The sequence below is a fragment of the Candoia aspera genome, chromosome 3, assembly GCF_035149785.1.
Source record: "Candoia aspera isolate rCanAsp1 chromosome 3, rCanAsp1.hap2, whole genome shotgun sequence".
In the NCBI taxonomy this organism is placed as follows: Eukaryota; Metazoa; Chordata; class Lepidosauria; order Squamata; family Boidae; genus Candoia; species Candoia aspera.
In genome coordinates, this window is record NC_086155.1 from 20,257,329 (window position 1) to 20,272,321 (window position 14,993).

Sequence of the window (14,993 nt, forward strand, 5' to 3'; positions counted from 1 at the left end):
AATTCATCTAATGCTGGCTTCTTGTTTTCTGCATTAAAAAACTTTGTAATGTTTTAATAAGGTAACCCAGGCAAATAGGCTCACCTTTCCCATACTATAGTTACAAACTTCAGGATAAGGGATGCCTAGTGGATTATCAGAGAGTGTTTTATGCATGAATTGAATGGAAGCATAAAGATAGCTCAAGACATACATTGCGTATGTGTATGTGTTTCTCTCATAGAAATAAGTACGAACAGGGCAATATCATTGACCCTGCCCATTTGCTAATGTTTGTCTCAAAGAAATGTCTATCCGCAAGCAACTGATAGTGGCTGTTTACAGATGTTTATGCTGAATGCTTGTATAGCAAGCAGAATATCACCTTCTGAATGTATTAATCCGTAGCATGATCTGCACTGAATTCTCTTTCATGTGTAAGGCACATGAATATGCACATGAAAGGCAGTGCAATGGGACACCTATTATATTTAGAGTGTGACATGAAACAGGCATTTCATTAATGCTGCATAAGCAGGAGGTGGTCTAAGAAGATCATGAGCTTTGCAATAACTCTAAAAAGAACAAATGTTCTTAGCAACCAATAACACTTTATTTACGTGCCAACTGGCTGATTCATTTTGTTAGTACCATTTTCTGCCAGTAAATTTGCATGGCTTTCAACCATCATTTCTTAATTCTTGCCTATTTGAAGTGTGTTTTCAAAAGAAAAGTTACCCTATTGCCACCAGTAATCACTTGAAGGAAGCAGAGATCAGATGTGACCCTCTACTTTTCATCATCTCATTGGTCCTTTGCTTGTTTTCTATGATCGGATCTCAGAAGAGAACACAATCTAATCAATTTTGTAATTTTGGTATGTCATAACATCAATGGAAGGCTTCCAAAACTGTATTAATCCCAGCTTGTATAAGTAGCGTGTGCCTTTCCCTAGCAGCTAACTTGATAGTATCACTAATTAAAAAACAGTGTCAGAGTTGGAGTGTGAGTCATGTATTCAATGCTAGAAGCCGTCATTACACTGATGGGATGTAACACCCCAGTAGATCTGCCCAGTGTCACCTTCTATTTATAAATCCACTTCATCTTTTTTCTTTTTTTACTGTGTCAATTTGTTTTACTCTGAATTCCACCTTTTCCACAAAGTAAGCAATTGTGCATGCATTTCAGTGTAACTTGGAACCTGTTTGCAACCTATCTGTACCTTTCTGACTGGAGGATTTTATAGCAAATTTGGAGATCAGTGAAAAATTAAAAGGCAGGTATATTAGTCCATGAGATATAGTTTACTGAAAAATTCTTCTGAATAAAATTCTCAAGCATCCCACCATGACATCACAGATGGGGAGAAGGGCCGTGTTAGCAGCACAGTTCCCTTCCTATATTTATGATTATATGTAAGTGATGAATGAAAAGTTTTCCTCTGTATAGAAGGACATCTCTTAGATCAGTGTTTCTCAACCTTGGCAACTTTAAGAAGTGTGGACTTGAACTGGTTGGAGAATTCTGGGAGTTGAAGTCCACACTTCTTAAAGTTGCCAAGGCTGAGAAACGTTGACTTAGATAATCCTTTCACAGCCTATCTGAAAACCATGGGAGTTAGGAAAGGCTGATGGAGGAACTCAGCTGAAATTATTTTCTTCTACTCCAAGCATAATTAGCAAAGTTTTGCAAAAAAAGGTCCTGTTATCAGTAATTACTACTGTTGCCAGTGAATGGTCATTACGCTTTTTATTTTTTTCTTTATTTAAAATATTAAAACATCAGTATTCCATATACCTATCTCCACAAAGATCTTGTATTCCATTGAGTGTTGCATAGAAAACCAGACCCCTTGCTTTTATAGTGGCCTCTTGTAAATTGCCCCCAAAAGAGGAGATTCATGCCCCCTCCCCCAATAAAGAGCTTTCTTCGTTCAATTTGTAACAACTTTTTTAAGGGAGAATAAAAGGCAAAGAAGGCCAATGACTTTTTTTAGGAGCATCAAGAGGAGCATAGAGTCCAGATCACCAGAAATAATTATCCTGCTCTACTCTGCCTCGGTCAGGTCTCACTGGGAGTACTGCATACAATTCTGCACACCCCAGTTTAAAAAAGACATTGATAAACTGGAGCAAGTCCAGAGAAGAGCTGTCAAGATGATGAAAGGACTGGAAACCAAGTCCTACAAGGAACAGTTAAAAGACCAAAGTATGTTTAGGCTGCAGAACAGAAGGTTGAGAAGGGGCACAATTGCTGTCTTCAGATATCTGAAGGGCAGTCACATTGTATGGGGTCAAGATTTATTCTCACTTGCTCCACAAGGTAAGACTAGAACTAATGGGATGAAACTTCAAGGATGTAGATTAGGAAGAACTTTTTGACAATAAAAGCTGTAAATCAGTGGAACAGGTTACTGCATGGAGGGGTTTCTTCCCCTTCCCTGGAGGTTTTCAAACAGAATGGACAGTCATCTATCTATTGGGGGTGGTGTAGTGAATCCTGCAGTGTGCAAGACTTGATAACTCTTAGGTACCTTCCAACTATATGATTCTATGAAGTATGATTGATTGATTGGATTTGTGAAGCTGCCCCTCTCACAATTTATGAGTTTTACAGGTGTCCAAGCTTCTGAATAAACATGTAGAGTTTCTTCGTAAGTTTACAAAATCCAAAATTGGATAATATGTTCATTAGACTCAATCAAGATGACCTAAATCAGGATGGCAAAACTTTGGACTTCTCCAGATTCATCATCAGGCAGGATGTTAGCAAAATCAGGGATGGGGAAGAAGCAGCAGGAAAGTTAAATCACAGTGTGCATGTTACTAGACTGGAAAGCTACCAACCACCTAACTGCGACACCTGGTTTAATGTTTAGACTTGCTAGAACCTTTTCTGTTGAATTATAATCCTGTTGATATCTGAAAGGGGGTTGCATTTAACAATAATGGAAGAGAGTCTGTGCATACTCTGCCCTTTGGTGAGTGAATGGCAGTTATAATGATGTTGACTGCAGTGCAGTAAAGCCTAGGCTTCGCTGCCACTCAGTCACAAAGAGACCCCTGCTGGCATGTTGTTGTGCTTGTTAAGAAGATTCAGCAATTTGGCATCGAAGGAGAGAAATGACCAACAAAAACTGACAGCTTTTAAGATTCCCCTGTTGGATTACGATGGGCTACAAGAGAGTTTGTTTACCATTGTCACTTCTCTGTTCATTCATTCATCTTCCATCTTTCACCGATAATTGCCGTTCAGCATCAGCATGCGATGGAGCAACACATTACATGACAGACGGGGATTATCTGGGAATGGAGCAAGAGTTGAAAACCTTTGTGTTCCCTCCTGTATAGCTGTCTGAAAAAAAAAGTGGGGGGGCTAGCTCAGTGTTTATTATCTCACAAAGTCAGAGCACTTTTTAAACCAGAGCCGTACAACCATTTCAGAATTATTTCCTGATTGTGATTTTGGAACCAGTGGAAATAATCTGTGAGGAAAAAGCACTAAAAGGTTGAATGAGTTTGGGAGGTTGTCATGACAACAGTAGAACAGTAATAGCCACAATTTTATTTATTGCTTTAGGTTGTATCGCCACTTGATCCTCCAGTAAGGCAATTGCTGTAAACTAACATTTTTATAGAGAACCAACCTGGTTAATACTTTGATTTTGGAATTAGGACTTGGGAAGCCCAGACCCCAGATAGTGAGGGTTCCTAACAAATGTGCCCATGGGCATCTTTCTTAGTGCCTGCCAGGCTTCTGCTTTATCTGAAAAAATAATTTCATTTAGTTGTACTCAACCCCCTATATGCAGGGGAGCAAAGGAGGAAAGGAGGGGCAGCAGTGCAAATTGTGCCCTTTTATGCTTGTTTCTAATGTTGTGATCCAAGTACAAGTTGGCAGAGTTTGTGTTGTGACAGTGTGACACATATTTCATCATGTTTGCATCATCATGGAAATTGCCTATGGTGGTACTTGTGCAACATGTAGCATTCCCTATTGATGGTAAGGACAGTATCTGTCTATTGCCAGTATTTCACAAGTTGAACTAAAGCCCAGTTTTACCCTTTACCCCAAGAATGCTCATTTTATTCTTTGTAAGCTAAGATCATACACACATACACTAGAGAAAGAGAGAGAATGAGAATGCTTAAGATCTGAAATGCATTCTGAATTTGCTAGTGAATAAATTATGATAGCAGGAAACCAATTTGATTACACTGTTTTCATATGAGACTATATTTTTGGCATTTTTGGTTTTATCATGTACTGATTTTCACTGACTGCAGTCCTTTGTTGGATGTTAAAAAGAGAAGATTCTGTACTACTTTAATAATAATTAGAATATGTCATACTTTAGACATTTCTTCTAAACTTGGATACGTTTGATGAATAGAAATCGTTTCTGTTTAATGACTATGTGTGTGTGTGCATGCACACACACACACGTGTGCACACACCTTCAAGTCAGTCTTGGCTCCTGGTGACTGCCTGGACATGTCCATGCAGTTTTCTTGGCAAGATTTCAGAAGTGGTTTGCCATTGCCTTCTTCCTAGGGCTGAGAGGGAGTGACTGGCCCAAGGTCACCCAGCTGGCTTTGTGCCTAAGGCGGGACTAGAATTCATGGTCTCCCGTTTCTAGCCTGATGCCTTACCACTACACCAAACTGGTTTACTGATTAGAACTGAATTAATTCAGTATGCACATAAAGAAAAGTTAGGAATATGATTATGAACAGTCCTAATCAACCAGTATAAAATTTGGACAACAGTGAAATTTAATAGACTAAGTCAGTTCCTGCAGCAAGGAAGGAACTAAGATAATGCATATGATACTTAACTTTATATAATCTGGATATCATCAGTACCAAGCATACTTGGGGAGCTGCCAGGTGGGCCCCAGTACTTTGGCAGAGCCCATCAGTGGTGATGCCTTCTTTTGGCCTTTCCATATATTTTCTGCCAACATCAAACAGCTGCCAATTTATATTTTCCATGATGTCGTAAGTAGTAATATAGGGATATGGGGTGATTGCCACAGATCACAATTCTTCTACCACTGCTGATAAACCTACCCTAGCATGCAATGATGTTAGAGGACCCCCACCAAAGACCACTTAGCCCCTCAATTCTAAATGTGATGACAGATGCTGCTATTTGTTCTGTATTTATTTCATTATTTTACGTATATAGTAGCTAAATGCCATCTTTCCTCCAGGAGCTCAGGAGGTCATATACAGTATAGTATTCCAAGGCCCCTGCCCTATACACATGCCACCTAGCAAGCTTCATTCATCATTCCCTTTGAATCAGTCTGTACCTCCTTTCCTCACTTCATTGATTAATTGAAAGTATACTGCTCTTCAAAATGTGTCAAACCTAATGAGTTAGCTAAAATTAAGTAGCTCTCCCAACTGATGTCAAGGACAGAACATTAAATATATACTTGGTTATCTTACTAAAATCCATGTCACTTGGGGAGCTTAACTTTTGCTAAACTGAGGCTGCAGTTCCATAATCCAGAAGAAATACCATAATCTAGAGTTTCTTCTATTGAAGTCAATGGGATTCCCTTTTTGGTAGACACGCATAGGCATGTGCCATAGAGTGATGGTTTCTTGTTACAAGGACAAGCTTACAATCTTATGAGAATGAGCCTAAAGAAATGCATTAAGACTTACTTCTGAATGAATGCACATGGAGAATTCTTCTCTGATTTAAACTTCTTGGAACCATTTTGGAGTGATGCAACAGAAACATTTTATCTAAAGCATAGATCTTAGTTCAACATCCTTTTGAGTTTTGGGCTTAGAATTGTGCAATGTTCTTGGAAAAAGTATGTATAAACAGGGAAAAGGTATTGGAAAATGCAATAAAGATTACAAGGGAACACAAGACTCCTGAAAAATAATCTGTGATGAATGAACTGTGGAAAAGATAACCGTTTTCAAATGTGCAAATAGCAGCTATAAACTTCAGAGCTTTACTCAACTGCTGTCTGAAAGTAGGGTCAAAAGTTGAACTAATGTCTTGAAGGTAGTTCTGAAGTATCAGTATTTTCCATGTTGAAAAAAGTAGTAATAGGGAGGTCAGTGTTGTATTTTACAGAGGACAATCTTCTCTTTAAAAGTGTCCCCTATTTGAAGAGATGTCAAATGAATCTTCTATTTTAAGGCTTCTTCCATTTGGAGGTCTGTCCTGTCCATGTCTGGCTTAAAAATAGTAAGGAATTAACTGGACACCAATAGACTGAAGATGTTTATAGTTCACTTGGACATCCTTTATATAATATAATTCTGTTACTGTTATAAAAATTATAATATTTCTAGATTTCCACATATAACCATTTCCATATATAATGATAAATTGTTGGTTGTCCAAGAAAGATGCTTTGTCCTGCCCCAAATGCCAGCCAGCTAAATCTGCAGGCAGGTACTTTAATTTCTCACAGTGCCTTGGATTAATATACCTATATTAATCCAGAGTATTGTGTAAAATTATGATAATGGTTACCAAATTCCTAAATTGCCAGATAATCCTAAGGCTCAAGAAAAGGCCATTTGCCTATGGCCCCCTCAGACCTAGAGTTTATCCATTGCCAAGAATAGAACCAGGCCACTAACTATTCCTAAAATATTTATGTGTGAGATTTACTTAGCTGCAGTATGCTATGGTTATCATAGCTGGACTGCAAAAATCTGGATGGCCAGTAGAATTTGCTACTTTCTAATAGTCATCCAGAATTTTGCAGCCCAGATATGATAGCCCAACCATATACCAACCATCTAGCTCAGTGCTAGGATGATGATAAATCAACAAATGATAAACCCAAGTACCTTCTTGTGATTCTAGATAAAACAGATCTACTAACATTTGAACGCTGAAATCCTGTAGAACCTTGACCAACCTCAGATCAGGCATGGCATTTCTGCTAGCAGCAAAAATAATTATAACTTGTAGCTGAAATGCTTCTTTCCTTCATTTTTGAAGAAGGAAACATTCGTAAGACAATGTGTGACAATAAAGTTAAGTTTTTCCCATTCTCTTTGGGGAAAAATACCAATTATTACCCTGCATATTCAGGAAAGGAAAGCCTCTTTGGTCATCAAACTAATAATTTTTTGCTTAATTACTTTTAGCTGAATTCATGCTCTCTTGGCATGTGGTTGATTAAATCAAACTATTTGAAAGGCACCAAGCACCACATTTTGTACTTAACATTTTGTAAGGAAAGAGATGGGGAAATACGTGCAGTACTAAAGCAGGCCTTTAGAAGTGCTATTTTTTGGTGTTATGATTACAAAGGAACAGAACTTCTTGCTATGAGTTGCCTTCACAGCAGCTGGATCTTCTTCACAGCATACTGTCTCTGATAAGTTCCTGGGGACTGAAATTCAGACAGGAAGTGAGAGTAAGTAAAGACAGAGCCCAGCTGAGCAACAAATAACGCCTCTTCGTTTGTGTTTTAAATCATCACTCATGCTGTGGCAATATACTGTCCTTAAGTTTGCAGGGGGCTACAAACTACATGGTCCCCATAGACAGGAATTGAGGGAGCTGATTGGTTGATATAATAACCACTAGTCTAGTTTGATCCTGTGAACACAGTACTTCAAAAAGAGGAGAGAAGTGCAATGAAGCTTTCATGTCATGGCATGGGGGCTGCTTAAGAGGAAAGATGTTTCAAGGAAGACAAAATGGTAGAATAGGGAAATTTAAATTACGGAGCAGGGATGAGAGAGTATTGTGTTGTGTGAGCAGGGGTAAAATTGGCATTGCCAGGCCATTCAGCTGCTGCTACTGTAAATCCCAAGTGAAGAAAGGGTTCTACCCAAGCGAAGATACATATTTATTTAAAACCTGGGTGTTTGGAGGCAAGGGGCAGAAATGATATGTGTGATTGTTTCATTATGCTAATGCCACAACTTATATTTGCATCAGACATCAGGACACAAGTATATAATTCCAGCAGTGTGGCATGCTGTCTTCCTATACTTTATGGGTCATTGTTTTGACATAATTGTGTTTTGTTATGGACACAGCTAGTGCCAGGTCAAGTCATTTCAGTATATCTGAAAGAATATCCTATTGGCAATTTTCCCCATTGGCAGTAAACATATAGTAACAGTGAGCCAGTGTGATAAGGTGTTAGACTGAAAAGACCCAGGTTTCAGTCCACCTTCAGTCACCGAAGATCACTTGGGCCAGTCACTCTCTCCCAGCCTAACCTATTTCACACAATTGTTCTGGGAAGAAATTGGAGAGGAAGCACTATGTATGCCACCTTGAGTTCTTCAGTGAAAAGTTGGGATCACTATGATGCTCTGTCACAACACCCATCACTTGAAGTATTCATCTTCCTATGCTTAATGATAGGGCTGGCCTGGCTTGCTGCTTTTGATTTTGTCAACCCGGAAGAGAAAACACACAATACATGGGGATTCCCAGACTCTTAAGAGCAGCTTCACTCTAGGTCATGTCATGTGACCAAGAGGGAGAAGGTACTTGGAATGGAGGAATTCAGTAAAATATGTCTTTGATTCCTATAACCAATAGCCGTTACTTAGGAATACGTTTGGTGTTTCTGATCTCTTTAACATTCTACACTGATTGTCCCTAAAACTTCTTACTGCTAATAAATTATTAGGAGTCCCAAAATTCAGTTTGAGAATTCTTGATTTTTAGGGCTTGAGTAATTCAATGTGGGGGAAAAGCTTTCTTGAAAGCACCTGTCACTTTGTGTTCCCGGAATCCTGCCTGTCTACGTATTATGGCTTATATTACAAGACAGAAGTGCTGATAAGGACCAATATTTTTGGCAATGGACAAGAAAACTATCTGAGGGTAAACTACAAAATCCACGCTGCATTTGGGCAGGTGAACCATAATGGCAGCCCAACAGCATAATGGGAAAAGATACTGAGCACTGCACCACATACTTAATCATAGTGATCTTGAGATACAAACAGTGTTACTTAAACAATATCAACAATGCTACTGAACCAGAATAAAGGCAAAAATCTGGGATGCTTTAAATCATCCTGTTTAATATTATTATGGTTTTAGTGCTTTCAGTGTTTGATCGTTTAAGAGGCTTTTGTTGATATTTAACTATATTTATTCTATAGAAGAAAGGCTGAATTTAAAATTATTGCCACCTAAGAAGTGAGGGTAGACAGGAAAAAAAAAATCAAGGATAAGGAGAAATCCTGTGCAATGCCCAAACATCCCATCCTGTCAACCCTTTCAGACTTAAACTGAAACCAGTCCTACCACTAATAAGTATGTATGTGAAACACACTTATATATCCAAGGGTATAGATGCTGGCAGTTGCACTCCAAAAAGAGGGCAGGGCAATGCCAAAATATTAATATTAATTGCATTCATAATTATTAAATTGTCTTTAAAATAAGAAAGCCCATTTATTGAAAGCTGCCCAGAGTCTACTGGAGCAGGCGGCTATAATAAATTTAAATTAAAAATAATAAATTTATTTATTTATTTATTTGCCACCACTTCCCCATCTGCTTATGTTTGATCACTCTCACACAGACATAGATATTTTCTCACACTGAAACTCACAAGTACACATTCCCATTCTCACTATCCAACAGAAGCAGCAAAAAAGAAAAAAAAGATGAAGGGAAGGGAAGGGAAAGAGGAACAAAACTAGATGGAGATGAAGCAAAGGGAAGAGGGAAGAAAACTGAACTGGGAAGGTATCCTAACAGTCAGGAATCACGCTGAAACGAGGAGTAGGTCTCTAGTGTTTATTACTGCTATATAAGACAGAAAATCCTAACAAACTGAAGAAGCATGGGAAAAACCCAGAAAGATAAACCCCAAAAGTCAAGGCGGGTCTGATCTGTGTCTCTTTGAATGGCTGCTTAATTCCTCAGTACTACGCATGTGTTTTCCCCCCTGGATAGAGGCCCCCTCCTGCTCGCCATCAGTACTCATGACAGAAGGGGAAAACAAAGAAAGAAATCCTTTTTAGGACAGTTTTCTCCACCTTGGCAACTTTAAGATGTGGCTAGGAGATTCTGGGAGTTGAAGTCCTCCCATCTTAAAGTTGCCATGGTCAAGAAACTCTGCTTTAGGAGTTAAAAAAAAAAAGTAGACATTCACTGGACAAGTAACAGGGATGAGACCCAATCTTCCCAAGGAGATTTCTGCAGCCATTTTCATCTCCTGACTATTGACTGTTTTCCAGCCCTATCTTACAACTAGAAATTATAAGACAACCCACCCCAATTCACCAGTAATTATGTGGAGAGGGGAAAACCCTAAGAATAAAAAACAAGGCCCTTATTTACAAGATAGTGGTAGTGGACAAGGGAAAGGGCGTTCTTCGTGGCCATACCTAAATTATGAAATAAATTGCCCTACTTGCTCTCCCTCTTGCTTAATTCCATTGCTTAGTGAAAACTGTTCCAGCCAGCTTTTATCTGACCAGGCAGATGATGTATGATGTGCTGGGCCTTAGATTTGTGCTTTTATTGTGTTTTGTATATTATTTTGTATTGATGTTTTATTAGGTGACTGATATTTTACATCACACGCTACAGTTTTATTATCTGCTTCCAATATTTTTGAAAGACATAAACCATTTGAGCGGAACATAAATCCCTGGAGAGAGACATATGCAGCGACTGTACAATAAGGCATCGGTATTGAGCATACCATTCAATTCTGAAGCAAACTTGGCCCTGTTACAAGAAAAAGTACTTTTTTAGACCTTAATGTTGTGAAAATATTCTTACGGGGCTGCTGTAATGCCTTTCAGTGAAAACTGAGGAACTAGAGCCATCCCCAAGCAAAGAAAGTAGGGATATAGCTGCTTGATGAGCACACAGCTAACCTTATCTCATCTCAAAAGCTAGGCAAGATCAGGCATGGTTGCTACTTAGGTGGGAGACAGTCTGGAAATCAAGAATTGTAGGGTTGAAAGAGATAAGGTTAGGAGTATTTATTTATTTATTTTGAAAATTTATATGGATGCCCTTCTTAAATGAGTAACTCTGGATGGCTAACAATCAATACACAAGGAAAAAATACATAAAACTGCTATAAACAAAAAAAATACAATTTAAAAACATCATTATACAATGACCAAGGACTACATAACTGACTTACAACACAAGAATACACATATTGGGTTCTACTAACATCCTGGCCCTAATGCTGGGTGAAACGCCAGATCCTCACAGTCTTCTTACCAGATTTCATGGACGTATCTTTATTTTATATATTTATATGAAGCCAATGTTTTTGAGAAGGTATAACAAACTGAAGATGCTAAGTGCTTAATTTCCTTGTGGCACTGACTACTTTTCTTGTTTGTTTTGCAGATTTTGGCCATTATTTCCATCATGTTCATTGTGCTCTCTACAATTGCCTTGTCTCTAAACACTCTTCCTGAGCTTCAGGGCACAGATGAGTATGGACATCCTACAGATAACCCTCAGTTAGCCCATGTGGAGGCAGTGTGCATTGCATGGTTTACAATGGAATATCTCTTGCGTTTCCTCTCTTCTCCTAAGAAATGGAAATTTTTCAAAGGACCACTGAATGCCATTGACTTGTTGGCAATCTTGCCCTATTATGTCACCATCTTCCTCACAGAATCCAACAAAAGTGTACTTCAGTTCCAAAATGTGCGGAGGGTAGTCCAGATATTTCGTATCATGAGGATACTCCGAATTCTAAAGCTGGCCAGGCATTCCACTGGTTTGCAGTCTCTGGGATTTACATTGAGGAGAAGCTACAACGAGCTTGGATTGCTTATTTTGTTTTTGGCCATGGGCATTATGATCTTTTCAAGCTTAGTGTTTTTTGCAGAAAAAGATGAGGATGATACAAAATTCAAGAGCATCCCAGCATCTTTCTGGTGGGCAACAATAACTATGACAACTGTTGGCTATGGAGACATCTACCCTAAAACCCTCTTAGGTAAGATTGTTGGTGGGTTATGCTGTATTGCTGGGGTCTTAGTGATTGCCCTTCCAATCCCAATCATTGTAAATAACTTTTCAGAGTTCTACAAAGAACAGAAGAGGCAGGAAAAGGCCATTAAGCGTAGAGAAGCCCTTGAAAGAGCAAAAAGGAATGGGAGCATTGTGTCCATGAATATGAAGGATGCTTTTGCACGTAGTATAGAACTGATGGACATAGTTGTTGAAAAGAAGGGCGAAAATGCAGGCAAAAAGGATAAAGTTCAGGACAATCATTTATCCCCAAGCAAATGGAAATGGGCCAAAAGATCACTCTCTGAAACTAGCTCCAACAAATCTTTGGAGACAAAGGAACAAGGGTCACCTGAAAAAGCTAGGTCTTCCTCCAGTCCTCAGCATCTAAATGTTCAGCAACTGGAAGACATGTACAACAAAATGGCAAAAGCTCAGTCACAGCCAAACCTCAATTTAAAGGAGACAAGTCAACCCACCAAGCAAAAAGAAGAACTAGAAATGGAGGCCATTCCTGGCCCAATGGTCCCTTTGCTGACTACTCGGGCAGATGGAATAATTGACATGAGAAGCATGTCAAGCATAGACAGTTACATAAGCTGTGTGACAGAATTTCCTGAAGCTGGGAGATATTCCCATAGCCCACTGACTACACTGACCAGCAAAGGTGGGAAACATCCACTTCAGGATCCATATAGACTGGAAGGAAGCGGGGCCAAATTCATGGAAATAAAGCCAAACTTGGAAAGTGGCCATTGCTCAACCTTTTTCATAGAGAGCCCCAAAAGTTCAATAAAACTCATTAATCCTCTAAAACTGAGATCTCTAAAGGTTAATTTTATGGAAGAGGATGCTGTAGGGTCAGCAGCTTCAAATGTCCTAAGAATATACCCAGATACCATCAAGAACAGGGGAGCTACAGGTGCTGCTACAGATAGTTCTGGACATTCTGACCGGTCTCTAATGAGTCCAGAAACTTCTGTTTATACTACTGCAAGTGCTAGAACCCCTACAAAGTCACCTGAGAAGCAGACACCAATTGTTCTTAACTTCCATGATGCTGGCATTCATAAATTTATTGATGCTGACACGGATGATGAAGGTCAGTTGCTTTATGACTCAAGCCCTCCAAAAGCCTCTTCAGGATACACAAGCCCCAAATGCAGCACTTCTCATAGGGGCTATTTAAGGCAACGAGATAATGTTTGTAGAACAGAGAAGGACCACTTAGCAACAGCTGCTTTGTCCTCCTCACCCAAGCTTTTAGGGCAAAATTGCCTTTATTCCATGGAAAGTATCACTGGAAGAACCCATGGTAACCAGGAAACTATCAAATTAGATAATCATATTTCACCTGAGGTTCACATATTACCAGGTGGAGGAGGAGGAGGTGGTCACGGTAACATGCATGATCAAAATATCTGATCAGTGCTGCAGAATGTTGGTTAACAACTGACAGGAATGCCTTTACACTCAACACACAAAGAAGAGATTCTGCATGGCATGAACTTTTGACTGAACAAGCCACCTGTTTTGTAAACATCAGAAGGATGTCTTGAAATGGGATTAAGGATAATACCTCCTCTGGATCTACTCAAAATTCTTACTCCAACCACACTACAGTCATGAAGTAAAATGAAGTTTGTGCACATCTTGATCATAAATTGATCTCCTTTCAACTTCCTTTACAGAAGCCAGTGTGACCAATTCTTCCACTCATTCACTCCTTTAACATAGACCTCTTTTGTGGCAATACCAGTATCTGACTTGCATTATCATCTTAAAGTGATCTAGATATCCATAGTCAAATACTGGAACAAATTGTAGATGTGATCAGAAATGCAACACTTTATGCTTAAAGGTAACTATTCCAAACATCCCCATCCATGCCTTTTTCTCTGATGGATACAAGGTCTGAAGACAACAGGGCTCGGGTAGGCTTATGATAAAATCACAAATGCAGTGAATTGAGAAATAAACTTTTAAACATTTCTCTGTGTATTTCTAGATGCATTGAAATCTATTTTTTTATTTTAAAAAAATCAGCAGGGTGAGTTGCACCACTTGTACTAAATCCAAAATATCCCTTCAAAGTTATATGTAAAAAAAAGTGACTCTGCTAAAAGTCATACAAAATCTGAGATCAGGGATGCAGTTTTTAATTTGGGATTAGGAAGATAGTTTTCAAACTTAAATATGGGAAGATGTTTAAAAGAGATTTTCATACTTTTTTATGAATGAATGTTTTTATGTATTCTTGAAAATAAATAAATCAGGTGGATACCTTCTTTTGTGTGTTGGAAAAGGGTATCCTTGGAAGGTATCACCCAAACCTCACAGTTGGGAAACTAAGGAACAGCGGGGGCGGGGGGGGAAGCCAGAAATGGCAGCCCAAAACCAAGAGTCTGTATTGGCTTTGAGAACAATTCCAGCACAAAAGAAATTAAAGTAATATTGGAAAGATATTCAATTTCTTCTCCCTGAATTATTTGCACATCATTGAGATGGGAGGGGAAGTGAGTTACACCCAACCTGTTCACTAAGCAACAAGTTTATTTCTACCACATTTTGCACTTAAATAGCGTAGAATGCAAAAATATGCAAGTTATAAATACATAAATATGCAAAAAAAGTTGTTTCCAAGCAATGATCCTCCTGCCATCTGGATGGTATAGATCAGTATAGGCACTTCTGGAATTTCACAGTGGGAAGGAGGGTGTCAATGTCAAGAGAATCAAGACCGTGATCTTAACACGCTTCAACCACTTTATTTTGAAACGGTCCATTTCCGACATAAACATGAACAGCTACACCAGCTTGGATTTATAATTCCTACTATTTCCTTTTATTCTGCTGGTATTAAAAAGCACTTTATGTTAATGTCATGACTGATTTTTACAAAGGTGGAATCAAGAAGAACAGAGAATGTATTTTTAAAACACTAGCACTTTAAAACAAACACTCTCCTGATTTGTGCCTCGTCACATCTGTGATTTGTTACCCACCTGGTAACAAGCTGCATGATAACTGTGTTGATAACGCATAAT

The 14,993-nt window shown here is 38.8% G+C and overlaps 1 protein-coding gene across 1 annotated transcript in view; it reads left to right on the forward strand.

The window, feature by feature from the left end:
- The window catches only part of KCNB1 (potassium voltage-gated channel subfamily B member 1), a 164,751-nt gene extending 150,917 nt beyond the window's left edge, over nucleotides 1–13,834 (forward strand). The window contains exon 2 of the mRNA XM_063297070.1: nucleotides 11,332–13,834. Coding sequence (XP_063153140.1) covers nucleotides 11,332–13,371 — 2,040 coding nt within the window. The 3' untranslated portion in view covers nucleotides 13,372–13,834. The remainder of the gene's footprint in view (nucleotides 1–11,331) is intronic.
- The last annotated feature ends 1,159 nt before the right edge of the window (nucleotides 13,835–14,993 follow it).